At 45.8% G+C, this 27,314-nt stretch overlaps 1 protein-coding gene across 2 annotated transcripts in view; it reads right to left on the bottom strand.

Annotated features, from left to right (window-relative positions):
• Positions 1-5,807: 5,807 nt before the first annotated feature.
• The window catches only part of LOC144113546 (uncharacterized), a 65,390-nt gene continuing 43,883 nt past the window's right edge, over positions 5,808-27,314 (bottom strand). For both annotated transcript variants that reach the window (XM_077646678.1, XM_077646679.1), the window contains exons 68-93: positions 26,976-27,105; positions 26,759-26,895; positions 26,175-26,298; positions 25,935-26,080; positions 25,759-25,867; positions 25,529-25,677; positions 25,343-25,460; positions 25,118-25,266; positions 24,474-24,594; positions 22,443-22,588; positions 18,509-18,632; positions 18,293-18,435; positions 18,062-18,212; positions 17,852-17,997; positions 17,647-17,764; positions 17,417-17,565; positions 17,231-17,345; positions 16,342-16,499; positions 16,040-16,133; positions 15,833-15,978; positions 11,928-12,057; positions 11,417-11,541; positions 11,223-11,307; positions 7,499-7,659; positions 7,296-7,407; positions 5,808-6,171 (exon numbers count right to left, since the gene is read on the bottom strand). In XM_077646678.1, coding sequence (XP_077502804.1) covers positions 5,841-6,171; positions 7,296-7,407; positions 7,499-7,659; positions 11,223-11,307; positions 11,417-11,541; positions 11,928-12,057; positions 15,833-15,978; positions 16,040-16,133; positions 16,342-16,499; positions 17,231-17,345; positions 17,417-17,565; positions 17,647-17,764; positions 17,852-17,997; positions 18,062-18,212; positions 18,293-18,435; positions 18,509-18,632; positions 22,443-22,588; positions 24,474-24,594; positions 25,118-25,266; positions 25,343-25,460; positions 25,529-25,677; positions 25,759-25,867; positions 25,935-26,080; positions 26,175-26,298; positions 26,759-26,895; positions 26,976-27,105 — 3,617 coding nt within the window. In that variant the 3' untranslated portion in view covers positions 5,808-5,840. The remainder of the gene's footprint in view (positions 6,172-7,295; positions 7,408-7,498; positions 7,660-11,222; positions 11,308-11,416; positions 11,542-11,927; positions 12,058-15,832; positions 15,979-16,039; positions 16,134-16,341; positions 16,500-17,230; positions 17,346-17,416; positions 17,566-17,646; positions 17,765-17,851; positions 17,998-18,061; positions 18,213-18,292; positions 18,436-18,508; positions 18,633-22,442; positions 22,589-24,473; positions 24,595-25,117; positions 25,267-25,342; positions 25,461-25,528; positions 25,678-25,758; positions 25,868-25,934; positions 26,081-26,174; positions 26,299-26,758; positions 26,896-26,975; positions 27,106-27,314) is intronic.

The raw sequence follows: 27,314 nt of genomic DNA, 5'->3' as shown, positions 1-27,314 counted from the left end.
TTTCTACCAACCGTGGCCTTCTTGGAGACTGGTTGTCGACAGCAGTGACGATCAATTTCGTCAGATCACCAAAATAGTGCTTGACCGAGCTCAGTACTAAAAGTGAGCTCGCAGTTTGATGGAAGGATGAAAAAACTTTTATTTTCGACAAATTTAAAGTGTTCTTGACCCTTACGGGTCTGTGGGCGCCGTGGTCGATCCTCGGTCCAGGATGCTGTACTTCACTGCTTCCATCGTGGCTCGACGTACGAGAAATCGTTGCGCTTCCTCATCCTCACTGGCCAGCAAGTACTCCCACTGCCTCACACTCGGGTGGTATATTCTAGGCTCTAAGTCAGCCTTAGGGCAGGTCCATGTGACATACTCTAGTGTATGTTTACCCTGGCACCACGGACATTGGTCTACATATTGTGTAGGGAAAATATTGTGTAGTTTGTGCAGGTGCGGGTTGCTCCATCTCACCTTTAAGAAAGGCACGAAAACGCGCTACAAAAATAAGTTAATACCAACAACAATAAAAATGAAATACGAGCAGTTGCGAGCTTGTTATACAACGCTGACACTTGAGATTTGTTCTGGATATTCATAATTATATATACTTTTAATCTCTTTATTTAGTACCAGTTTTTGGTACCCATGAAATAAGAAATCCATAAGAATGAATCAACATTACGTTCTGCTAAAAAAATTCAGGTTAACGCCTCTCGCTCTATCTGTCACCATGAACAGTAGTGAATTTTTTGCCACGACTACGTGCACGATTTTAACGTGTTGAGGTACAGCTTGTCAAATATTTTCTGCCAGTTTCCGGAAAGCCAAAGCTTTCTACATGAAGACTGTCATCGCTACTATCACCACTGATTAGTCTGTATTCTCACAAGTGTCTGGAACGGCGATGAGGGTTGCTCTCGGGGCAGCTCTATTGGTGCACGCTCACGACCAAGAGGGGCGCCTGCGTTCGTCCAATATGGCGGCGTCACGGAGGACTGCTGCGAGGTGCAGGCTAGGTATAATCGTGCTTGTTTTAAAATTTCACGATAACCTCGCGCTTGCTTGTCGATGTCGGTTACCTCGCGTGAGTCACTCTTTAGTTGCTCCTCGGTGTGAAGGACTACACGAGAGACAAGGAAGAGACCGCTCTCTGGCGTGTAGCACTGCAGGTAAGCAAGGCTGAGCGACTGTCATGCGGCTTGCGCAAAAATAAACAAGGTGGATACTTTGTCACCGTCCCTTGAGATTTAATTGCTCAAGCTGTCCCCACTTCATCAAAATTTGAGCACGAGAAAACGCAGCGAGCTACTTTATATATGTATATAGATCGATCGCATGTACACGTGGAAAGCAGAAAACAATATGAAATCGCTTCCCCCCCCCCCCCCCCCCCGCACTATTTTCCCAGAGCAACCACGCATTGCGCTCTCCATCTGTTCGTAAGCAGTGATGCAATGCACGTAATGCATATAAGGCCACTGTGATACAATCTTTTCGATCGATTCTATTCGGTTATTACGACACGCCCGTCTGAGTAGTGCATGTTTCCAGTCGCAGCGGAGGAATGGGGAAATAACGAAGTGTAAAAAGAATTACAACGAAACGGAGTTCGAGTAAATCATTTTAGCCCCCTTCCCCTCTCCTCCCTCCCCCACCACATCACTCTGCCCCCTCCCTCTGTGGATAACAAATCACCACACGCGCCCGGCGTAATAAGCCCTTAATTATATGGACATTCATGCACAAAACTCCTGGCGCTTCCGTTAGTTGTGTGTGCTCACCTATGGCTGTTTACAAACAGCGCCTCGTATTTACATATGTCCACGCAAATTATCTCTCTAGAAATAAGAGGCTCGGTGCCTGATAAGAACTGAGCTGCCACGGTCCTGAAAGCGCTCCTCAAACTTCCTGTCCGCATCTCTGTGTTGCTGACACCAGCAAACTCAAGTAATGACATTTATCGCCTCTTCTATCTCGTCAGCGTGCAGACATCCACGCAACAGGGATTTTAAGATATTTTTTTTCTATCAAAACTCAGACAACAACCTCGGCAATGTCTGAGCGTGCCGGAGAGCCACCCGCGCTACGGAGCAAACGGCGTGGTTTCGTGCGCCGATCCTTATTAGAACGGCGCCGCGGGGAGGCACACATCTAGGCACCCTAGAAAATAGCAGAAAGCTGGTCTTAGTGTATAGAGTTCGCACGAACTACATTTCACTATGTCTGCGCCCTGCTAAAGTTTATAATTTAAGCCATATCCGCCTGCGACTCTCAGTTTGCATTGAGCTGTGTCAAGCAGCGCTAACTCTGCCTTACACAACGGCTTCTGCCTGTGCGCGCTCGATCGAGGTCCGGTATAAGGATTATTTGGACTGCTGGCTGGTGCGCTTTGGTTCAACATTTACTCCCCGCTCCTCGGCGTGTCCCGGGACTTAAACAAGCATGCGTCACCCGACGCCGACCATTTCACTCTCTCAAAACAAAGCACGTATTTTCCCCAGATTATGTGACGTTAAGTTTATTATTGTCCATTTTGTCGAAGCGCGCGCAATCTCCTTGGTTCTCTATATAGGTTCGCCGTAACCGTGTGCGGCGAACTCACAGCAAGCAACCATCGTTAGATGGTCTCATATTTACTTTATGGCCTACAACATGCACGATAACACGAAAGGTGCTTAAGCGCGCTCTACTTTGTTCACTTATACAGTATTCACACTGCAGCTTATTCACACAGTTGTAACGGGTTTATTGACAGGTACTCTTTTTAGTGATGCTCATTCATTCTACCAGGTTTGACGCATGACGGTAGTATTAGCTACCGAAATCGGCCTCTATGTTCGCTTGGGTACCTTTTATGTAATGACATTACCATGTATATTTACACTGCTGGTTAGAAAGTTGGGATGCTAACATGGTATTTCTGGCCTTATCAGTTTTCGGTCACGAAATTCTACAAGCGTGTGAGCCTCTAGTACAGAATACAGCTATCATTGTAAAAAGACGCGGCAAGACAGCACACAAAATGCCGAGCCGCTTTGAATGGTACTGGGGAGCCTCGCGGAAGGCGCATAATATCAATAGCGAGACCATTTTGAGGAGAGCGAGTGAGCAATGTTATCCTGTTTGATTGGCGCAGTTATTGGACAATGTGCACTTGCATAGGTGCTAGACTCAAGCGTCGTTCTTGAAACCAGTACGACTACAGACTGTTCTGGCAGCGCAAACAGTGGCCGTTTTTCTGAACACAGTCGAAGGTGTGAGACGGCGGCGAAGTTTCCAGTGCCTCTTCAAGTTTTGTATGACCATTTGTACAGCTCGTAATTAAGAGAGTCATGTGGCGTGCGGCGTGATCACTTTAACTAGCGTTTGAACGCGGTTCAAATTCGAGGTGTTCGAAGCTTCCGCGCCTCGAGATAAGTCCTTATGCCACGAGCCGTCGCGCGGCTGTGTCGCACCACGCTTATCGGCTCTCGCTATATTTTGCTCGGAAGAGGCGACCTCGAGGCTGCCGATGCGCTTACCGCCCTTGAGTACTACGGCAACGATGGCGACCACAAATAGACCTCTCCTCGTAAATGCCGCGATTGTGCTTCTCGAGACCCTTTACTGCGCGGCTCCGGCACGACTCTGATAAAAGAAACTTGTGCCGTGCGATTTTAAGCAGCCCACTGAGAAGAAAGCTTCGCGGAAAAGGAAAAGATGTGCTATGCTGCTTTTACGCTTGGATTACAGTAGCGCTCTTGAACGGTTTAGCCGGAAGGGATAGAATCAAAGCGAGCACAAGACGGAGAAATTGAAACACCGTTAAACTGCACACGTATATGACTGCAAACTTGCACTTGACAGTAAGACAGCGCACTGTTTTGGTAATTGAGCGGGGGCAAGGACTGAAAACAGAAATTGCAAGTTGTGGGGTTTAACGTCCCGAAGCGACAATGGGCTATGAGAGGCGGCGTAGTGGATCATTCCGAGTTCATTTAGACCACATGGTTTTTTTTTTTTTAACGCGCGCTGACAGCGCGGAGTACGCGGGCGTTTTTTTTTTTTATTTCCCCTCCATCGAAATATGGCAAAGTAAAAAACAAAACTTCCTCGAGATTTGTTCACACGTGTGTCCCGTTCTGTGTCCCCGTCTTGTTCTCGCTAAAATCCTTTCCTCAATCCCCGTTTACACGAAAACACTGGGCATAGAAAGCCGCCGAAAAAAAAAATTGTGGAAAAGTGAAGTAATGGCAGTGTTGCAGGCGCCTGCCGCGTTAAAATAGGGCTGGTTGTTAAATTCCACTCCGTTTCCCTTTTACACGCGACTATAGATTCTGCAGACGTTCGTGTGGATGCCAGCGGTGTCAAAACTTTCCGTCGCGTTTTTTTTTTTTGCCCTTGTTTTTCTTTCACTTAGTGGTGCGAGTAAGTGTTCCTCCCGGATGCTTTCTAGTCCCGTGCGTTTTTACAATTACAGCGCGCATTAAGTGGTATGACATGATGGCATCAGAGATGTGGAAAGAAATCCAGCCCAAATAACTTGAGGTAGCCTTGGCGCCGCCGCAAAAACAAAACAAAAACAGGAGCAGCTGCTACAGCTGAATTTGCGGGCACTCAGCCAAGCCTCAAGCGAGGGGAAGAAATATTTCGCAACCGCACTCACCCAAGTTGATTACGCGTAAGTAAGTGCTCTGCAAACTCGCTCACCATGCACAGCTAGCGAGCACATAAGAAGTTGCTTTTATCTAGAATTGGAAGAAAAACTTGTCGTGGTCTCGTGCTCCCGCTGAGGGGATAGTTCTAGGAATGGATCCTACATGTCTCGCTCTAATGTTTAATAGAAGCTAAGATCAGTAACTGACCCAGCCTGGCTGTGGTCGAAGCTTCGAGGCTCAAAGAATTGCGAAATTATCTTCCTTGATGGTTGTAACTAGACAAACGTTGCTAATTATGTCCTGGTTAGACACAAAGAAGTGAATTAGCCCTTGAAAACAGGAGCAATTAAAGTAATGAGTTGAGCATATTTAATGCCATGACATCTGCGCTAGTTGGGCTTAAGCGCGCAGTCTACTCTCGACGCAAATAATTGCTCCTCAGGGCTCGTTTCTGAGTCTCGCGGAAAATTGAGATGGTTTGAGAGCGCGGAAATACACGTGACCTATCTTTATAATGCGACAGCCATCTTCAGGCTGACTCCTAACACCAAACGCGGTCTATTTATGGTTTTTAAGGCGAAAGCCTTTAATGGCTCATACTTGTGGCCATGACCTTGTCCGGTCTCAAGTTATCACACCGATGACGTCATCAGTGGTGTTGTATTAAGGCGAAAGCCTTTAATGGCTCATCGTTGTCCGTCCGTCCGTCAGTCCGCGAAATCCGTCACACAATAGCTGTCAATCAAATGACGTCAACTGGATAAGAAAAAAAATCCTTGTGCACGGCGGTATTCAAACGACCACTTTTCCGTTCCGCCGCAGAGCGTGCTAACGATTACGCTACTTCCTGCGAACTATTATGTAGTTCTCCTGCAGGGACACTATTTTTCGTTCATTTTATAGTCCCACAATACTTTTTGTCTAGCGTAAGGACGCTGGAGAGTGTTTGCGGAAAGGCGTCGAATCAGACGGATGCTTCCGAAACGCCCTTTTGGTGTCTCCAGTATTTAAGATTCACGAACAATTGTGTACTTAATCAACATCTTAACCCCACATCAGTGACACAAGCAGCAACACCGCGCTAAAGGCTTTCGCCTCACCGCACTTTAGGTCAACAAAGTGCCACCCTGAATTTTAGCTTGCATCATAAATGAACAGAGGCCTACACTGTACAGGTGTTTTACTGGAAACACACACTCAACAGAAGTCAGTTCACAGGTAGTGCTGGAAGCCGAATGGTGAAAAGAGGATTGGGGCCATTAGTATGGCTAGGCACAGGTAGATCACAATCCGTGAAATCTGTCTCGGCACAAAACCCTTATCGGCAGCAGGGGCGTCCTCAATGTCCCGGACGAGTGGCTGGTGTCCAGGAGACGAGGAGCCATTGTTGCCTGTACTGCGAATGTACTGCGTGCAGACCTCCGCGTACTTCGAAGTGAAGTTGCGCAGGCTGACTTCATACGGAGCTTGCAGCCTAGTCACGTTGAAGCAGGATGTCTCAGCACTCGCTTCGTCAACGCAGCTTCCATACTTGTGGTACATTCTGCAAAACATGGCATAATACTTACCATCGCACGAACACTCTCGATCCGCATTAACTATAGCGTCGGTGAACTTATCGAGCGCTGTAGAAATAAGGCACCGCTGTATGGTTCGCCTGGCTCTGTTCTTATTTAGTTGACCTCACACCCACCAGGTGTCGCTACTTGCGCCTGAAGCAGTAAGATGCAGCTTACAAATGACTGATGCTGCGCAGCAGACAAAACGAAGCTTGACTGTCAGAAATGCAACCGAAAGCGTAGCTCGTCTGCAACTGACCAAACTGCGTGTCTGCGATATGAGAACGCATAGCATTGTGAATTTCTGCAAAAAAAAAGTGGAACAGAAATCTCTGTCGGATATGGTTATATGATATACTGAATTTTGTAAACTTAAATTTTCTGCCAATTTTCTTGTTAATGTTTGCCGTGTACTTGCTCAGGAACACGATAATGCTCACAGCAGCCTCTGATCATGCTCTGCGATTTAAATAGTGATTTACCTAGGGCAATTGGGTTGAGCAGGATCAAAGTCAAGCGTGTTTGAAAATTACTGTGTACAAGCGCTCATCTGCATTGGCCCAGGCAAGATCGGTTGGGTATTAAAAGTGTCATGCAGTAGAGAAACTTATTAAAATATCTCCCACATATCAAGCCAAATAATGGCTGCAATTATCAGACTATGTGAGCAAGTTATCGAATATTACAAAGGACACAGGTAAGAACAGAATAACAGCACAGACAAAGTTGTCACGATCATTTGTATCTCATTCCGCACAGCTTATTCGGCAGTGCATTCAATACTTTGCGGCAGTACTGAGGACTTCACTGGACATTTTATTTTACATGATGGGTATATTAAGAATGAGGCACACAGGAAATGGCAATGAGACGCTTTGTGTACGTAAGGGGGAGAACGGGAAATTTGTCAACCGCAACTTGAACAACGAACATAGGGCAGCGTACGTTTTGAGCCTGAGCGGCTAGACAGCGCTCGTTCTTGTTGCTTTCATGTTTTTCACTTTTTCCTTTTCGCACTCTTCATTACGAAGCATAATGAGAAGCTATCAGCGTCAAGTTATGAGCGCTAAACTATTAATTTCTCTCATGCGTCAGAACAAAGTCTTACCTGCAGAACTTGGGAGTGGCTAGGGACTTTCCAGTAACCTCTCTCAAGAAGCTTTCATAGCACTTCTGCAGGAAGATGGCAAACTCCGACTGGCTGCACTGGCGGTACTGAGCTGTGGACAAGAAGGCAAGAGAGCCCACATATAAGCATGCTTATTTGAGTGGATTCGGACGATATGGGTCGTTGGGCTAAGATTCGCTTACATTTCAGCATGTGGCAGTCATGTTTGTGTGCCTCTACTTTGGCAGTGAACACCTCTCTTGCGACATAGACCACATCAACTTTTCTGCTGCAAGCATGACCCTTGAACACCTTCGTCAGACAGGGCTCGGCTAAAGTGGTGGTGCTGGTTTTCAGAGACGAACTGCGGAGGTGAAAACATGATTCAGACTGTGCGCAAGTTCTTCGAACGTTGTGTGCCGTCTATTTGGACGAGCAACCGGTTCCTAACAATAACTTACACCATTTCACAAAACTTGATGGGTCATCTTATACTAAAATGGGCATAGCGGGAACAGGACGTACTAAGAAGAACGAACACAAAAAAAGCTTCCTGTTACCTTCTGTGCACGTCCCGAGTGCGATAGGCCCCTTTTAAACAAACTACAACAAATAACTGCGACAGCTAGGCTGCATCTGGCGCATCGTAAGTAAAAGGCATGCAGCTTTGCTATCCATGGGTTGAGATGCCTTGGAAGTCGCTGCAGTGACTTCACGTACTAACTGAGGATCGCTGGTTGTGAACTACAGCCTCCTTCTCTGACATATTACGCGCGTGTGCAGCGTCCACAGCACCCTCATTTCACAATACTTGGCAGTCCTCCAAAGCAACTGCACAGCTCGGGAGAGCTATATTACAGCTGCACGGCGCGAGCTGCTCATATGTAAGTCGACTAGAAGCAGCACTGAGTCTCCAGCATAAAACAGCCATTCTAGAATAAGCCTAGATTGGCTGCGGTTATCCAGATGCGCAGCATAGTACGTGGAACAGGATAACCAAGCTGCGAAGCGTAACATCAACCCTAGAATCTCGCTAAAGGCTGCTGGAAATAATAATAATAAAAAAACTAGAAACACTTTTATACACGCACGAACAACCTGGCATCTCATCAAATATCATACGTTCAACAGGGCGGACGAGTTACGTACTATCGGAGTAAAGTCTCCAGGACGCGCAAGACAACAGCAATGTGTGGAAATGGTAGGTCTCACTAACAGCTCCGCAAGTGTGGCTCCAGGCGGCCAGCCGTTAACAAAGCTATGCGCTTGAGCTGTTGTGGGCGCATCCTGGAAAATTTGTCCAGGATAATACCTGTCACCTTGCACATAAAACCAGACATTTATTTTTGCAGTCCGCAGAAAAAAGGAGACGTAGCAGAACGCGGGTGTTCTAACACAAACTTCTGTTAGATTTGTGCAAGGTACTATATTTGCTGGAACCACTGCCGTATTCATTTTGGGGGCGCTGCAAAACCATTATAAGTTCTCTTCTGTTAACATAGACCGAGGAAATTAAAAATAAAAGCACTCGCAACCAAAATATTCATGATCCAGATGCTACCAAGGACTTATTTGACATTATTAGATTTTTTACAATGATTATTCTGAAACAGATTATTTCAGTACGGAAAAAAAATCATTACATGAACTGCACATCTGGCTCACAAATAATTTCGCTTGACACGTGTGTCTCAAACTGCCCTTCGTCAACTGCGCTCCTGGCAATAAAATTTCCGCAAAAAGGCAGGCGCGGGTAGGTGCAGCGAGCGAAATAGCATTAGTCCCACCGCAGTCAACACCACCAACGTGCTCAGCTTCCGAATGAACGAACAGAGTTTGCGGAATTTTCCAGCTTTTTTTTTTAACTTGCTGGCACTCTCGCCACTCTCGAACAGTGACACCGCAGCTAGAATGAAAGCGGAGAGGACGCCGTAACAATCTGTCTGTGCTCTCGACTGCAACGGACGTGGTTCGAGCCTTGCTGCGGTACTGCTTTTAAGGTTAACGCATACTGATGATAGTACGAAAACGCAGTGACGCCAATGCGTCCAGTGCGGAGGGGCTGAGGACATTCGCAGACAGTGCTACACCGATCGGTTAAATGTGGGCAGTTTTACCGCCCATTTAAAATTTTCAACTTTCGTAGAATTATTAACGCGGATAGACACCATAATATACTCCACTGCGCTGGCACTAAAGCACAAGGTATAGAATAAAGCATACTGTAGCTTTGGTGCACCAACAAACTTGCGCAGTGCGCTATAAGAAAATGTTTCTCTTAATATTTTTTTTTACGTACCAAAGGCGAAACAGCGGCTAGGAGCCACGTATAATGGAAGGCCCGGCTGATTTAGGCCGTCTGTGATTAACGTGCTCCCAATCCATCGATATTGGATTAGGAGGAGAGGGGGGCAATATGTGACATTTTGTTACTTAGCGCCTCGCTAGCTCTTTAATGAGCTGCAATATTAACTTGATATTAGGTGGTATGACCCGCCGCAAGCCCGATGCAAGTGCATTTAACGTTCACCAGATCTGCCTTTTGTAAGCAGAGGAGAAAAAAAGAACTGCGAAGTGAGCCTCGGTGAACGAGAAAGCGGTCAAAAAGGCGCGAAATTCTGCACGCCAGATTTTTCAAAACTGCGCAGCTCAATCAACGTGGCGTCAGAGATTAACGCGAGTGTTTATTTATTAAAACTGTTTATTTTATCTTGAGAATTTTTGCGCCTCGATTAATTATGGTAGAATTATTTTGCAGCAGGCTCCATGTGTGCTTTCCTGCTGTCTGGGATACTCTGAACGCACAAAAGGGAAACAATTAACGCCGACTAGCGTGCAGAAAACATGAAGATAGCTGTGACGAGATCCAAGCAGCACCGATGCCATCAAGCGTTTTGGTGTTCTTAAGGAGCCCATCGCAGAACAGTAAAAAAAATGAGAAAATGTGAAAAGCAGAAACTGTTTAAAAACTGAAATTGAGAATGTGACGGAATCCCGTGTGGCCGGCGGGGAGGGGGGTACATTTTGACGAAACACGGGATGCCGACCAGTGAAGAAATAGACTTGTATTTTGTAGATTTGTAATTTGTAGATTTGTATTAGATTTGTTAAATACAAATCTATTTTTTCATTGGTCGGTGTCCCGTGTTTCGTAAAAAATGTTTGAAAATTCTTGCTAACCTCAGCGTCGCGCTCTGTCTGGCGGACATAAACAGCTATTTGAGAACAAATTTTTCAATAGAGCAAGCTCTGTTCGGTCTAGCCGACAGTCACATTCAAATCTTCGTGTTCACGCGCTACGAATCGAATCAAATCGCATGCCCATTCTACAGGGCTAAGCAAAACAGCAACAACTGTGACAAAAAAAGTTAAAAGAGTTGTCATGAAGGAAGGAAATTTAAAAAAAAAACATTCAGAGCCCGGCGATATAAAACTTTGTAGGCTATAGTGTGCTGTGGAACAAAGCAGTGTCGGGTTTGGTCTGAACACACTGTGTCAGTGGCTCAGCCTCGCGAGGATTGTCCAGATGTCCATGGAGCTAACTTCGCATGCATACATCATAAAGATGAGTAATACGTTGATTTTGGAAGGGTGTCTCATTTTGCCCCGTGAACGGTCTTATTTAGCCCCAGGGGTGGGACAAAATGCAACAATTTGAGGTTTTAAATTTCATTAAATTTTACTATGTTCCTATTCAGCTGGATTTTTCGCATCAGGTGAGCGTGATGCCAGTGTGGCGGGAAATATTTAGGCAACATTTGATTTTTAAATTTGTGAATAACAAACAATGGCAAGGATTTGTAAATTTTTGCCGCGTTTTGCCGCCTTCTCTCCTATAGCTGGAAGCGAAACCGTGACCTTACGCTCAAAAGTAGACCGCCACAGTAGACCACCGCGTGGCGGGTATGCATCGTTATTCTCACTCACCTGCAATTGGAGAAGACAGGACTCTCTGTAAAGCATCTGAGCAGGTCGTCCAGAACTCTGTTTCGGTTGCATTCGTGCGGAGCACCTGCGTGTCAGCAAAGACAAAGGTTGATCAAAAAATCCGGTGGCAACACACTGCACAAAAACAAAGGAGAATGAAAGACTGAACGAAACATTGCTCACTTCGCACTCACATTTTATCTCGTAGCTGCTAACCATTGCCTCCGATTCATTGCGTATTTCTGCTGCATGAGGGCTGTCAACATTCTTCGCAAGAATAATCGCGGCCTCGGTGCACAGAGAAAATAACTGTAGAGCACTGGAAAAAAATACGCTTATTAGTCGGCATTCCGCCTCACTGCAATGGGGACCAAATCCTGACACGGCAGGTCACACAGCCGCGCCAGTAAGCCCCGAGGAGGCCAGTTTTCCACCCGAGAGCTTGACAAGTGCACATTTGGAGCATGATTTTCTTTCCCAATGAATACTTTTGTGCGATTCGGAGTTGGCAGATAAATGGCGCCGGTTTGCAGCGACGTGGTTGATGCCACTCCGCACATATGTCCTGGAATTCTACTATAGAAGGGCTAAGTCGCTTTTAAAGCTGGGATTTTACACGAATTCCGATCCGCAACAACGTTTTGTACGGTCGCGAGCAAAAAGCAAGGCAAGTTTTATCTAGTCACGTAGTTGGAAAGAACTTACCGGCATGCGTCGAGAACTTTCGTTTCGCGAACCTGAGCAGACTTGAGCAAGCGATCGGACTTTTTCAACACGAGTTTGCACCGTTCAAACTCCTTTTTCAGGAATTTGATGCCAGGTGGAACTACAGTACCTGCAAAAAAGAAGAAAACATGTTAAGCTCGTGACAGACACTTTTACGTAGCCCATGCGACACTTTTGGCCTCTAACATATTTTTTTCTGTTCCGTTCGTTTAGCCTCAGGTGGAAACTATCACATGCTAACTAAAGCGTCCGTCTATGCTTACACCATATCGACGCTTACACCAGCCTCTGTCGAGCTTTCTCCGGAGATAATAATGCATATGAGCTGTACATAAATTGACTGCAGTTCTGTGTTTGGCAGGTGTAGTGAACGTGCAGTTGGCATTGAACTGGCGAAAAATGTTCACTAACAGTAACTCGGATGCTGGCATATATTGAAATGAAATTGGTGTTCATTCGCGACCATGCTGTCACATAATATTTTAATTTAGTAACGTACTGGTTTCTGCTATGGCGGCTAGTTCCCACCTGCGAATTCTGTCCGAACATATCAATATTCGGCATACCATTTTAAGAACTCCAATCAGAGAACCCGTCTTTTGGTCAGATTCCAAAAAGGTACCAGCGAAAACAAGGAGGCATACTCAGTAAAGAGGTGGTTGACACGGGCTAGCAGTGGACTGCGTCTGTGCTTTATTTAAACGCAGTGACAACGCTGTTACATTGCCTGCCTTTCAGACATGTGCATTCGAATAAGCTCTGTACTATCTTATTAATGCGTTAGCGTTATAACTTCCATGTCGGAAAAATCAGATTGTCTGAACGTTCATCTGAAGCCTCGGATGGCAGGTGGCAAAATGGAGAGAGGGAATCCCCTCTGCACTTTCAGAGGTGAAGAGGAGGGAGAGAGAAAAAGAGAGAGGAAAGATGAAGAGAGAGTGGGAGGCGACGTCTAGCGCCTGGGGAGAGTGGAGGGGGCACGGCTTTAGGTAACAGAACCAAACAGTGCCGGGTCGGGTTGAGTTTTCCGGTTGAAAACCAGTTACTGGAATCATGTAAACGCCGCCGAGGCTGGTCTGGGATCGAGGGGTCGGATTCAACCAACTTCGCCGCAAGGGGTGGTTTCTCTTTCGCGCTCGGGGAAATAATTTCCTGCAGGGAAATTATTTGCACAGGGTAATAGAATATAAGTACCTTGGCGTTATATTTACCTCAAATGCCCTGGCAGAAACATATAATTTGCATGAAGCCCTAAAAACTTGGGTATTTTAGGCGTACATTAACTAAGCTCCAAAGCTGATTAAGCTATTCATGTACAAACCCGTAATTCGTCCTGTACTTGATTATGCTTCTAAAAGCAATCAGGTTCCTATATCTCGTTATGATTGCCACAAACCACCCTCTTTTGTCTCGTCTTTCTTGAACCTAACCTCTCTATTCACGCGCCGTCATATCGAATCAGTGAAGTTGCTGAACTGCATCACTAGTTCATCTTATCATCTTTCAAATAATGTTAACCCATTTTTTTCGATATTCTCCGCTCAACCAGGAGCCACAATAACCTTAACGTCAAGCCATAATTCGCTCATAATAATAATGTCAAATACATCTTTTAATCTACCTAACTGGATCTTACTGCACCTTTTATTATACTGTTGGTGCTTATATGTTACCTAGTTATGCATAATTTATTGTGTTGTGTCCTGCTGTATTAGTATGTGCTTAATATTTCTTTTACTCTTTTACTCCACTCCTGAGATAGCTCCACTAGGCGTTGCAGTGTGTATAAAAAAGAATGAAAATATGGTCGTCGCAGATCGTTCGGTCTTTCAACTGCAAAAATTTATGAACTGTTTCTTTTCAATTCTTTCCTGCACGCCAACTTGAAAAATATATTGCAACCACATCTTAAATGCGCAATCTTACGTGATCAACCCCAAGAGGTTCATGATGCTTTTGTAAACCGCAAAGTCAAAAAATTTATTTAACGTGCATTTAGTTCAAGCTGTCTATAGCTATTTTTTCAGTATAGGAAACATTGCATTAGTGAAGCTAATCCGGCACCTGTTTAAAGACAAAATGTATTGTGCTGTGTAGAGAAGGGACGCAGCGGAAAAAGCAAAATGGCTCGTTTTGACAAATATGCTGTAAAAAAATATATAGTTCCAGCCCAAGCCATTCAGTATAACAGGCTTGGTCCTTTTGACTGCTATGAAAAAACAATAAAAAGCGTAAAAACAAAAGTAGCAGCTACCCTTTCAAATATTATGATGGAGATTTTATTTATTTATTTTATTTATTAGTAACATTCTTTCAGACACAAACGGTCTAGGATGACAGAGCAAAAGGCAGATGCTCTCTACCTGACGAGGGCCTTGTTACCCAATACAGTGCTCAGACATGTACAGAAGATTACAACATTGAACAAGTGCTAAAGCAATAACAAAAAAATAAATAAAATTCAATACAAATTTTAGTCGGTTTTAGAAACATGTGTCCTTAATGCTTTGAATTGGGCAGTACGTACGTTCTGAAGGCATTTTTGAACCTTTTAAACCAAAAAGAACAGGACCTACGGTGTGGCACCCGAGAAATGAATAACCTTTCTGGACTGTAGACTGCCCACGGTGTACAGTCAGCAGAGCTCATTTCTCGTTGAAAAACAATTTTTCACTAGACTGCCCGCAGCCAGTCCGCATCGACTGAGGGTACAGTCCACGAACCTCTAAGGAGGCCGAAACGTTGATGTTTTTCTTGGTTTTCTTAACCGAGCGCCCGCTTTTTCCCCGAGTACTATGCATGTGTATAAGGTCATGCAGTCTCACAACCCGCCATGACTAGCATTAATCAAGGCTGCGGGGCAAGCTAGCTCTTAAGGCACGTCTTCTGTGTCTTCTTCTCATACGTCGGTACCACTGACTTCACAATCTTTCTCGCTGCGAGCAGAGACACACAGCATGCCTTATGAAGTCAGGCTCCGGTCATCAGCCACGGGCTTTGTTTTCAACTTGGGTTGTACGGAAACACAGGATATTCTTCGAATGGAGACAGCTTCTCGTGCCGGTACTCGCGCTTTGAACCAGCAGACCACGTGACGGCAAGAGAGGTAAACACCCTTGAACAATTTTTTAGACAGTTTATAGACTGTCCATAGACTTCTGTCTATAAAGTCTATAGACAAAACCCAGATAATAGTTTATAGGCAATACAAGTCCCATGATAGTCTATAGATAATCTATAGATTTATGGCCATACACTTTTAGTAGACTGTTGTCTATAGACAGCTTATATGAATACAGAAAAAGTTATCTATAGAAAGGTAACAGAGTTGATAGGAAGTCTATAGACTGTCTATAGACCATTTTTATAAGGGGCAGCGCAGGTATGGCACTTCATTAAATGCGATTTCGAAAACATAACTGCCGTATAGTCTCCACCTGCAAATAGTTAGCACAGCATGAAATTTTAGCATATAGACACATATAGACCGCGGACTGTATAACGGCAATTGCCGCGAAATTGATCTGTCCCCGCCCGTGCCACTGAATAACGTTAAGGGGGCACTGGGAACGGTCTGGTCAGGAAAATGTAGCCTCAGAAGGCTGAAGTTATGCGTTAAAGCACTCGATTTCGACGCGGGCGTAGCAAGTGATCAAGAAGTCGCTCGACTGACGCACACCAGAGCGGAGCACGAGTTCCCCTATTGCAGGGCTGCTTTCCTTCTCGCCATTGAAGACGGTCTGTAGATAATGTGTTTACCATCACTTCTTCTCGCAAGGATACTTGCACATATTAAAGAGACCGTGCTGACATTTCGTAAGCGCCCGTTTTGCAGCGTTCGTGTCGGCACTGAAGCGACGTCATATTCGTGAAAGGCGGCTTACGTTCAAAACCACAAGCTGCGCGGTAGTCGAGCAGAACCTCCCGTGCTTGCGCCGCAATGCTCGACACTTTCTCCGGGTCAGCGCTGCAAGCCAGCTTGACGTTGGTTTTGTCCACACAGTTTAAGAAGTTGGCCATAGACAGTGAGCTGCAAGATTAGGAACCAGATTAAGTGAAAAAGAACACTCGGTCAGGAACGTAACACTGACCTGCAAGAAAGTGGCTTCTTAGATGCCGTATTCTGGAATATAGATGATCCACACTTCTGCAGATCTCGTTGCACTTGGTTCTTTTCGCAGGAACCTGGAAAAAAACAAAAATCGCAGTCTCAGCCCGTACGACGTTTCTTTTTTTTTTAAATCTAAATTGAAATCGCCGATGCACTAAGCTCCCGACCATTAATGCTTCCTAGGCTATAGGAAAGAGCCAGTCTCTGCTTCCTTAACGGCATGTCGATAACGGTACAAATTGTTTCTGACAGCACGTAAAGGTCACGTGGTTTACTACTCACCAACCGGAGCAGCGTGTTCGAAGCAGGTCCAGTTGTACTTGTTGAAAAGAAAGCTCCTGTAGTACTGTACTTCTGCGAGCTTAAACAGTCCGATGTTCTTGTCGCAGGATGTCTTCTGCATAGCATGCCTGAAGCACTTCTGGTATTCCCTGGTGCCACTGCGCGCAGTAAAAAAGAATAACAGAACAATTTTTACAAGTTAAAGAAAAGGCTCCTCTCAAGCTGCTGCGGGCATATTCCGTTCGCTCCAGTTCACTGTTCCTTTTTACAGCGATAGCTGTTAGTATGCAGTCCCCAGAAATCAATGTCATGTCCGGCGTCCGCACAGCTCCTGTGCGCAGGCGCGCGCTTCCCCTCAGGAGGCGCGGGCGAGGAGGATCGCTACGGAAATGGGAGGGACTGCAAAGGCTAGTGGGGAAGGGGAAGCGGCACGTCACCTGTTGTGCGCGGCAAGGAGGGGCGCTGTGGAAGCAGGCCTGGCGGGAATGGGGGCGGTCCGCCGCTGCTACGTAAGGTAGCCATGCAAAACAAAGTACCCCATGCGCGAACACGGCAGCTACCACTGAGCTTGCGCGTAACGCAGCATGGTGTAAACGTTGTCAACTTTTTGTAAAACCACCGGCACTCTGTGTTTAGGGGGGGGGGGGGGGGGGGGTCTAATATACCGTGCCCTTAACTCCCTGTCCTTCCTACTTCAGCGCTCGAGTGCACCTTATCTCAAAAACATGGCACGGAATTTGTGGAACTGTGTTGTACTGCGCACCTTAAATTTCAGTGCTGGGTTTCCGGATTCTATGTTGGCAGATTTTTCCAAAGAGAGTATAACAAGCCTGCACCTCGTCTCTTGCTTCTTTGTAGCTCTTAACCTTCTCCCCTGGTAATTACTTACCTGCAAGCAGTGACGGGGTTCTGTACCCAGCCTTGCTGGACAAATGGCAAGACTTTAACCTTTATAATCGGTATACATTCAGAGAGCTCAGAGTACAATGAACCGATCTGGCAGTCTGAAAAACGGAAATGGGGCATTGTGTTAAAAAAAATTCATTTGAAAAGCTTCGCAAATTAGCTGTGGTACCTAGGTTCATGTGACAGGTCTTCGTATATGGTCTGAGAAGCTTATCCGTGAAGTAGAGAACTTCAGGCGACGTCAAAATGTTTTGGTAGTATTCGCAGTCTGACTCAAATATTGAATTTCGCAAGCACCACTGGTAGTTTTGGAGGTCCCTACAAATGAAAAGCAGGCATGAACAAATGATCCTCATACCGCACGTTTCACGCTAGAGTAAAGCGCTTAAAGTATTTCACCTGCAGTCCGTGTTGTCGAGGACATCCACATCGACATAGTCATGAACCCGCGATTTCATAAACGTGGCTTCGCATTTGGACAAATAGAGAAGCAATATCTCGGGGTTGCACATATAATCTGGGAAGAGAGAACTCAGTATCAGCTCTTTTTCAATGCGAAGTTGCACATAACGTCAAAGATATTGGGAACCGCTAGAAAACATACCGCCATTTCCGTTGCAGACCCATTCGTACTTTTTCTTTAGAACTGAGACGTAGTACCGCGATTCCTCCGAAAACGGAATCTTCAGGCCATTCGAGCAGTCTTGCGTAGGTATCTTCGCGATGCAGTTCTGATACTTCCGCATAGCCCTGTTTGTTCAAAGAAACTGTGTCAGCCATCCGCCTCCTTATATTCGCGCAACTACGAACGTACTTGCATGCGTCGCTCAGAAGCGGAGAATCACTCGGTTCGTCAGTGAACGGGATGACTTCCGAGGAAATGATTTGGCTGCACTCAATATACCGTATTCTCAAGGTCTCCTCGTCGCACCGTGATACTTGTCTGGCAATTTCGACACCACCATCTTAAAGGATAAAAAGCGAGAATAAAGCATGCATTGAAGACGCGCTGATCCCAAGGTCATCTGTGCAAAATTTCCCGCACCTTTGTAGTCGCAGTAGCGAGCGTACTGGCTTGGAATATCGACCGTAAAGTGGTGAACGGCTTTGCTGGCCATTAGACTGGCGTCTTGGCTGCACATCTCAGGAATTGTACCAGACAAGCACGTCTTGTACGTTGTGAAAGCTCTGGAAAAGCCGCGTCTATTTTTAGTATCGCGCTAACACACGTGTTCTCGACATTTCGAGCATAGAAGCGTACCTGCAGCCCGCCATTTTTTCACTGATGCTATGGTTAGCGGGACCGGAAGGAACGCCCGCTTGTTGGAGATCGGAGGCACAAACTGCCATTTTCTGAAGCATGCCGTGGACGTCACATCTTCCTTCTGCGCAGAAGTGGTGACACAGTTTTTAAGCTTGCGCGCTCTTGATGCTTGAAAGGCCTTTCATTCTTCGTCAAGTAATGAAATGCGCTAATTATGAGCGAGAAATGGGCTCATGTAGAAAGACCTTAATTAAGCGCTGAACACTCCTTTGCCAACGAGCATCCAGCTGCGCGAGCGTAAAGGTATTGATCAAATCAACAGTGAGACACGCTGGCTTAGGCGACGCGACGCTGGGGAAGCAAATGGCATGAGTTACACGAGGCGTGCGGATACACAATCTAACGCTGGTCACGACACGAGATGCTGACTTTATAATGACTTAGGTGATAATACGAACGATGCAATTCTTTCTGCAAACGAAAATCAATATTAAGCTTAGTTAACATGGACGTTTTTACAGAGATGTGATCAAACAGTGTAAAATTATAGGTACATAGCCACACACGCTGAAAACGACCGGCGTAAACAACAAATGCAGAGGTCTGTTAGTTCTTGCCAGTTGCCGGGCATTTCTAATGCTCAGAATGGGGATATGATCACCATGATAATGAAATATTTTTGAAACTATTCAGAGTAAGTATTGGAAATTCGGCTAACCTCTAGCGGCAGGTACCAGGCTCTACGCGCCGACAGCATTTCGCTTACAATGGGTAACATAATGGAAGGAACCAGATTATTTTTAGTCAGTAAATTCTTCAGCGTGCAGCAATAATAAGGTCCTTTACCTTTCTTATTTACCAAACAGCTGGTGACCCGGCCACCATGGCACCAAATCTAGGCTCTCAACGAATGTTTTGTTGTTCCTTATTGCGATCACTTTTTGTTCCGCCTACTAAGGCCCGTTTCACATGCTGCTAATTTCACGGCCCGACAATGCGAATTCGTTCGGTCTAAGAGCACGTAGTGGGCCGTGACGTCACGTGCTGCCCAATAAGACACGATGCGTAGACGAGACAGCGTCTCAGACAAGCCGCCGGGAGCAGGACAGTCTCTGGCATCAGCACTGCTCGTTGAACGTCACGGAAGCTTCAAGGCGTCAGCGTGTATCAAGTAACACGGCTGCGTCACGTGGGCGCTTATGCCATGTAGAGTACCTAAAAGCAAATCGAAATTTTTTATCTGTGTTCACTACTAATACTCGGGTGTATGCAAAGGAATTCAACCACACGGCAACCTCAGCTTGGAATTTAGTGCCGCCACTCATTTTATACGGAAGGACCAAGCGCGTGCGTGATATATGCAGACCGCACATGGATTGCGCACAAATCACCAGGAGGTTCCAGATCATTGCATTCTCGACGTCCGCTGTTCTCGTTGTTGCGAGCCACTGCTCACGCTTCCTTATTATGCTTATAGTAAACCCTGAACACACAGACAACGTTTGAAACACCTGATAACCTTACGCTCTGGCGATAAGGAGCACCGCCGCCGTCATCCGCCCCGCCGCCTAGTAGACTGTCACTACACTGGGAAGAAGTGCGGGGCATTGTGGTGGAATAGTAGTGTCTTGCCAGTAGTGGTGATTGCGCTTAAAAATCGGACGTCACACGGCATAGTGCTCACAAAGTTCAGCGTGTAACAATGCAGCTGCTAATATTGACATCTAGACGATCCACCCAGAAATCACTGGTGGGACATTTCACCGCGCTCACCACTACTGCATTTAGCCTGCGTACAACCTTTGTCCGTAAACTTCCGAAACTGAGTCCATTAAAAAATGCGTTTAACATTGAAATCATTTGTGCAGCACTCCACTCTTTCGAAATAGTCTCTCTTGCAGTCTATACACAGCTTCCAACGTTTCTTGGGGGCTTGGAAACAGTTAGAAAGCGCTTCTTTTGGCAAGGCTGTCAGCTCCTTTGTCGTGGCGTCTTGAATGGCCTTCACGCTCCCCATCCAGCGACCTTTTAGGGCTCTCTTCACACGAGGAAAAGGGAAAAAATCGCATGGAGAGAGGTCAGGCGAGTATGGCGGATGGGGAAGTACAGTAATGCTGTGCTTGGCGAGTTTTGTGACGCTGAGAGCAGTGTGCGGCTTTGCGTTATCGTGGAGAAGGCTCCATTGTCCACATTCCCATAAGTCAGGCCGACGGCGTCGCAGTGCATCACGCATGTGTTGGAGCACGCGGGTGTAAAACTCCTCATTCACCGTCTGCCCTTCTGGGACGAACTCTTGGTGTACGACACCTATGGCATCAAAAAAAAACTATCAGCATCGTCTTTACTTTGGTTTTCTGTTGCCGCACCTTTTTCGACGCCGAAGAGATTGTGGATCGCCATTCGGCGCTCTGCATTCGGCGCTCTGCCTCTTTGTTTGACGACCATATTGAAAATACCATGTTTCGTCTTCAGCAATGATGCTGTCGACGAATGCAGCATCCTTCTCTGCCTCGGAGAGCAAATCAGCGCCCACTGATGACCACTGATGCCCGCGTGTCCTTCTGGTTTTGTGTGAGGGAGTGCGGCACAAGTCTGGCATTCAGCTTTCGTTTCCCCAAGTTCTCACGTAAAATTTGGTGGCATGTTGTCTTACTAATGTCGAGAGCATCTGATAGCATGCGGATTGAAATGGTGCGGTCCTGCTGTACGATTACCCTGATCCAAGCCATGTTGTTTTCATTCCGTGAGGTTGAAGGGCGCCCCTGCCTTGTGTCGTCTTCCACCGACGTTCTCCCCGAAACGAAACTCTTGTGCCACTCGAAAACTCGCGCCTGCGATAATGTCTCGTTGCCGTAAGCGTGACGAAGGAGGTCATATGTCTGTGTGGCTGTCTTGCCAAGTTTCACACAGAATTTTATGTTTACACGCCGTTCCAGGTGGACGTCCATCTCTCCACATTCACTAACAGTGGAAAGCGCAAACGACTAGTGACAACGTATTTTTCTACATGTAGTGCCCTCTAGCGGCGGCCACAGCAATTAACATAAATAGCTCAGGTTAGCCCGAGAAGATGGCACTACATATACGCAGCAACATTTGTTTTGGGGAATCATTTCTAAAGAAAATAAATCAGTCTCGAAACTTTACGGACAAAGGTTGTAGAAACCACGACTCCAGCGATTCTAACTGCCTACTCGCTTAGAACTCTGGGAACGTTCAGTCGATTGCCTAGGCGGCTAAGAATGTATTTTAGCAGCGTCTTCTAGCGGTGCGTTTCCTGGGGCACGCAGTATAGTTGGACTGATCTCTCTTGTTCGTAAAGAAAGACAATGCAGAATTGGCTAACCATAGCGGCTATCAAGCGTGCACTGCACACCTTTGCAGCTGCAGCGGTGCCATAATCACACTCGCGATGGTATGGGCCTCACTGAACATGACGAATAGCATTTTGTTGTTTATTTCAACTTCTACAAGCTGATGCGTTGCTAAGCGCACTAAAGGTAAATTCTGAGCCGACCCTAACTGCAATGAAGAGTGCATACTTTCGTTGCCTCGCTCAGGCAGCTTTTTTTTCCGTACATGTGCGTTCAAAATTTATACCACTCGATGCCGCAGGTTCGGCTATGAGGAACATTGCAATTAATTCCGATCACCTGAAGCGCACCCAGGCCTGAATATACGAACTTTTTTTCGCCTTTTGCCTCCATCGAAACGCGGTCGCCACGGCTAGGAATCGCAGGACCTACCACAAGCATCACAAAAGCTTTACAGCACGCAGAGTTTAGCGACTGACGCCTTCCGACTGCCTTACACCCTGGGAGTGGGCCAGTATATTACACGGACTACCACACTGTTAATGTTATGTACACGTACACAGCACACACACGTATACGTCATGCGCACGTACAAAGCATAAGACGCATTCACTTACTCGTGGATGTCCAGCTGCACGTCCAAGACAACAGCTTTGGGACCTTTTCTTTAAAGTATTGCATCTCAGAGGAGTAAACAGCTTTCTCCTTCTTGCAAAGGCTGTAGAGCTTTTTGCTCACGCAAACTTGATAATGGCGAACACCCCTGTAAAGAACCGTGCCTCAAGTACGTCGTCGTGTACAAGATCTTGAAACATAGAGTGACACATACATGACTATCAAGTATCAATTCGGCCGCTCTGTTCAAATCAGCATTCACAACAACGGAGTGTTTCCAGCCGCTTTCCAGAATCGACAGGTGCAGTACAAAAATGCCTTTACACCACACGACCACGCCACTGAGCTGTTATAATCATTTTAATACCACATATTACGTTTTCCATTCTCTTGGTATCCACTCTGATACAGAGTACATCCATTTCTTTTTTTTCTGCTAAATTATCCTAAACTTGACTTTATTTTCTAATTCGCGCCGTTCTCTGTCCCTCAACGTTATGACTATTTTTCTTTCCCTAGCCTACTGCACTGTTCTTACCCTGGCTTCTAGCCTTTCTCACCGCGTTCAAGTTTCGGTCCCACGGCTGAGTGCTCGCAAGATACATAGTCTACACAGTCTGTTTTAGAGAGGTTGTAAGCTGCTGTTCATAATTTGGGAGTGACAGTGTAATATAATGCACCCCACCTTTATAAGTCCTCCGGTAATCATCATGAACGTATACCAACTAGCTCAGTTTTCTGCCCTGTTGCTCCGCTAATAGCTCTCTTTCATGACCAGTACCTGCCGTACCTTTCTATAATAACATACATGGACCCAAGCTCAAGTGGGTTTCACACTGTCACACCCTAGACCGAGCGGTATTCTCTTGCATGGCCGTTCTCTTTCCAGTGCCCCTTGACCCCGCCACCTCTTCCCTTCCCCGCGCAAGCAAAGCATGTGTGCTCTCTGAATCGTGGGCTACTTCGAATGAGCACCGACTTCCGGAATCGGGTTCGCATATCGAGAAATTATGCAGGCTGCCTTATTGCCCGCAAGATAAAGAAAACAAACCGGACAATCTCGTGACAAGAGCACTAAGCTTTCTTGTAGCAGGGCTGGCGGGAGGAAGGCACGAGACAAGGACGCCGACGCTTATCTCTGATAAGAACAACGTTTTAACGGCTAGGCTATAGGACGGCAGACGCGTAGAAAAGAAAAAGAAAAAGCGACAAACTGGCAGGAATAGTGCCAAGAAGGAAAGGTGGCATTTGCGTCGCATTAGGTTCCAGAAGCAATACTACGAGCACAAAGGGGCGCCCAAGAGGAGGGTGCCCGAATGATTCCGACGTAATGGGGAACGTTTGGCATCACGACCTAATGGAGCCCCTAAGGTAGCGATACGCAACATATACTTTGCCATTCGCCTTGGTAAAAAGCGACTACAGCGGTCGCTGAGGCGCTTGTGGTAGTTGTACAACTGCTGAAAATATGCCATCTCGATAAAGAAAGAACGCGAAACAGAAGAAAGTAAATTAATGATTTCTTGCTAACACACGGGGCGTTTGAGTAAAACCTTATCTTAGCTGAAATGTGACAACTTTGCCAAAATGTTGGTATGCAAGACCAAGACAAAAATCTAACGTTAGCCAAGTGACGAAATGCTCTCTGCAGCAGTGTAGATTGCTTCTAAAGGTGCATAAAATTGAAAAGTTCCATTTTATTCACATTGACGAAAACCCGAATACTATACAGGCAAAAACAAAAATAAAAAAATAGCAGCACTTCTGATATTTGCCTTCTGGCATTAGGGCAGTTTTCGCTCTGTACTTGTTAAGAACCCGTTGCTTGGACGTATTTTCTAGATTACAATGCAGCACGAAACAGCTCCAGGATTTCTGACAGGCACATGTATGCTTGAAATAACTACTCACTTAGCAGCTTGCAGCGTTCAGTTCCTACACTTTGCTCATTAACGCAGGCACCAGATAACTGTACCAAGTAGCGACTTGGAAGCTGAATGGATAACAGAGGCTATTAATTGACTGCTGCTTACCGACACGCTGTGTCCATCCCGCTGGCGTTGTCGTAGTCTAAGATGTGCGGAAGTACGTCGGCAGCCAGAATAGAGAAGCACGGTTTAAGGTGAATCTTGAATTTTGGCACAACGCAGGTTTCTGAAAAGTAGACACAGGAACACACCATTCGCTTCGTGAATACAGCTTCGGCGCTTTCCGGATAACGTTTTGTGTCTCCAAGCAGCTGCGTAGGCAGCAACTGAAGTGGCGGGACAAGGGGAGAAAGATAGAAAAATGAAGGCCGCAGCTAATCTGTAAAATTTTTAATGAACATGCTCCCAATATACACATGTGGGTCGAAGCGCCCTTTGCTTTACGGATGCCAAGAATTTGTAAATAAGCGTTCGGAAGAATACTTGAGGTTTATGAATATAAAGGTTCCATGGCATTGCCTTTGAAAGTTACTGACATGGTTCTCTAACTATCCAAGCTTTCACGCGTGCATAAGTTTTGAACATGTGCTTTACTGAGATAAACTCAATTTTTATTTACCTACGGAGAGGTATTTTATCAGCAGTGAAACACCTAAATGTTATAACTTTCTATCAATTTCTGACATAACATATCTCACGCACATACGTAAGCATACAAGGAAAAAAAACCCGCTGAAAATTGCACTTACTTGCGTCTTGCTCGCACGTCCAGTTATACTTGTCCTCGATGGCAACAACTAATTTGTCCACGTCACCTTCTGCGTCGAATTCATCGTCACCTTTGCAATGAAACGTAGTTTTGACGTTCGACACGCACCACTTGTACTCGCGGAGACCCCTAGAGCATTCGAAACAGTTAGCGCCGCATACAGTCACTGGCATCAACTTTGAACTAATAAGGAAAGTACTCTTGCCTGCACGCAAGCCTGCTTTCATACGGGTTGCCCCTGTCTGTCGTGTGCGGTTGAACTTGCTTGAGGATAATTTCTTCGCATTTATACAGAGACTGTAACATATCCTCTTTGTTGCATTCTGCGAAGAGTGCAAACAAAGTTCACGTTAAGTGGGATGTGTGGTGGTGCTGCAAAGGCTGGTTTCACCTGTTTGAACTCCAGTGCAAAATCCATCGAAAGCACTGTACAAAACGTCGGTGTAATGTTCCAACTCCTTCGATTGCAAGAACTGGTGGTTCAGTCTGCACGGAAGGTCCATTTTCTTCAAGATACATCTTTTGTACGCCGTCACCTTCCTGAGAAAACGGTAGAGGAATAAAGTTGAGCATCGTGTTAGAACCCAGGCTTTTTGGCTTTGCAGTGCTCATAACACTTACTCGCAAGGGTCAATTCTGTCGTTTCTAACGAAAGAATTGGAAAGTTCTTCCAGGGTGCGCACACACTCACGAATACTGGTAGTTACTGAAGCGGTGCTGCAATGAAATCCTGAAAAACGAAATGCACTGTCAACTGTTGCCGTCTACGAGTAAGCCTCAAGTGAAAAAGCACAAACCATTGCACGCCCACTGAAAGCTTGAAGCAAGCCTCCTTGTCAAGAAGCCCATGATTCCAACATGGCTCGCCGTGTTGTCGATATCGATGTTCTGGCAGCTAGAGTCAACTATGTACTTCACACAACTTTGATACCGTTTGTATCCCCTAGGCATGTGAGAAACAGCAACGCAGCTGCTGAGCGTTCGTCATTCAGATGGCGTTAGCGTTACACGTATTGTTAAAGAAAGGAAGGACGTACTCGCATGCCAGCTTCTGCGCTTTGGCGTTTGAAATGGTGCCGACATGCGTGATCACTTCACTCTTCAGCACTTCGATGCAGGCTGGTATCGACTTCAGTAGAAATGATTCGTCACATAGGGCATCTATAAGAGGAACATACCCCAGTTGGTATTTTTTCCCAGGAACATTTTGTTCGCGACGGCATTATTTGAGGCAAGCGCCACCACGTTCAGGAAAAATAGCTAATTTCATCAAAATAAGACATTCTTTCCTGCTTTCATGTTACGTGAAAAATTTATTTGCGAAAGGGCAGGTAGACGCTCAGTTACCACTCTTGTCACGCGTGACATTTATTTCGTAACTAAACTGTGTCGCCTGCTTCCACACCAAAACAACTTCATGTTTCGTGGTATTTATAAAAATTGGAGGATACCTCGCTCTCTTGTTACGCACTGTTCGTTATCACGGTAAATATATTGAGGACAAACTCAATGTTTGTCTCTTTTTCAGCGCGCCTGTGGGAGCATGTTGAGTGGACAAAGGTGGACTACTTCACGCACACGACCCACTTCTGGAGATTAAATTAGGTCGCGAAGAACCTACCGGATGCAAGGTTACAGGTCCAGTTGTACTCCTTGTAAAGTTCTCTGGAATACTCTGAAACGATGGCATTCTCTCCCGTTGTAGAACAGAGCTCAAGCTGAGCAGAACGTGCGCACTCCTCGTACGACTTCACAGCTCTGTAACAGAACATTAGTGAAAGGAGAAAAAAATGCTGTCGCACCGCATGAACACACGCGATACAACCAATTTCACATACTTGCAAGTCAGCTCGACATCTCCGGTTTGGAATTTTTCGCCAGTAAATTCAGCTGGCACTGTCCTGTTGAACAACTCTTGGCAGTGTGTGAGCTTGTCTCTCAGGAGATCATCCTCGCAGCCACTCTTTCCTGCGCCAGCAAGTACAAGACAAGAAAACAAGCTTGTATGATTTAAATAAATAAATAAATAAATAAATAATTAAATAAATAAATAAATAAATAAATAAATAAATAAATAAATAAATAGCCAGAACTGCGAGCCGGAGGTCGCTAGATTCGACCTCCAGAATTGTTGCGGCGATAGCCACTGCAAGTGGGAGAGACCCAGTACGTGTGGA

This window comes from Amblyomma americanum, chromosome 1, assembly GCF_052857255.1.
Source record: "Amblyomma americanum isolate KBUSLIRL-KWMA chromosome 1, ASM5285725v1, whole genome shotgun sequence".
Taxonomy (NCBI): domain Eukaryota; kingdom Metazoa; phylum Arthropoda; class Arachnida; order Ixodida; family Ixodidae; genus Amblyomma; species Amblyomma americanum.
The sequence above is the reverse complement of the archived record's forward strand: the minus strand, read 5'-3'. Positions and strand labels throughout refer to the sequence as shown.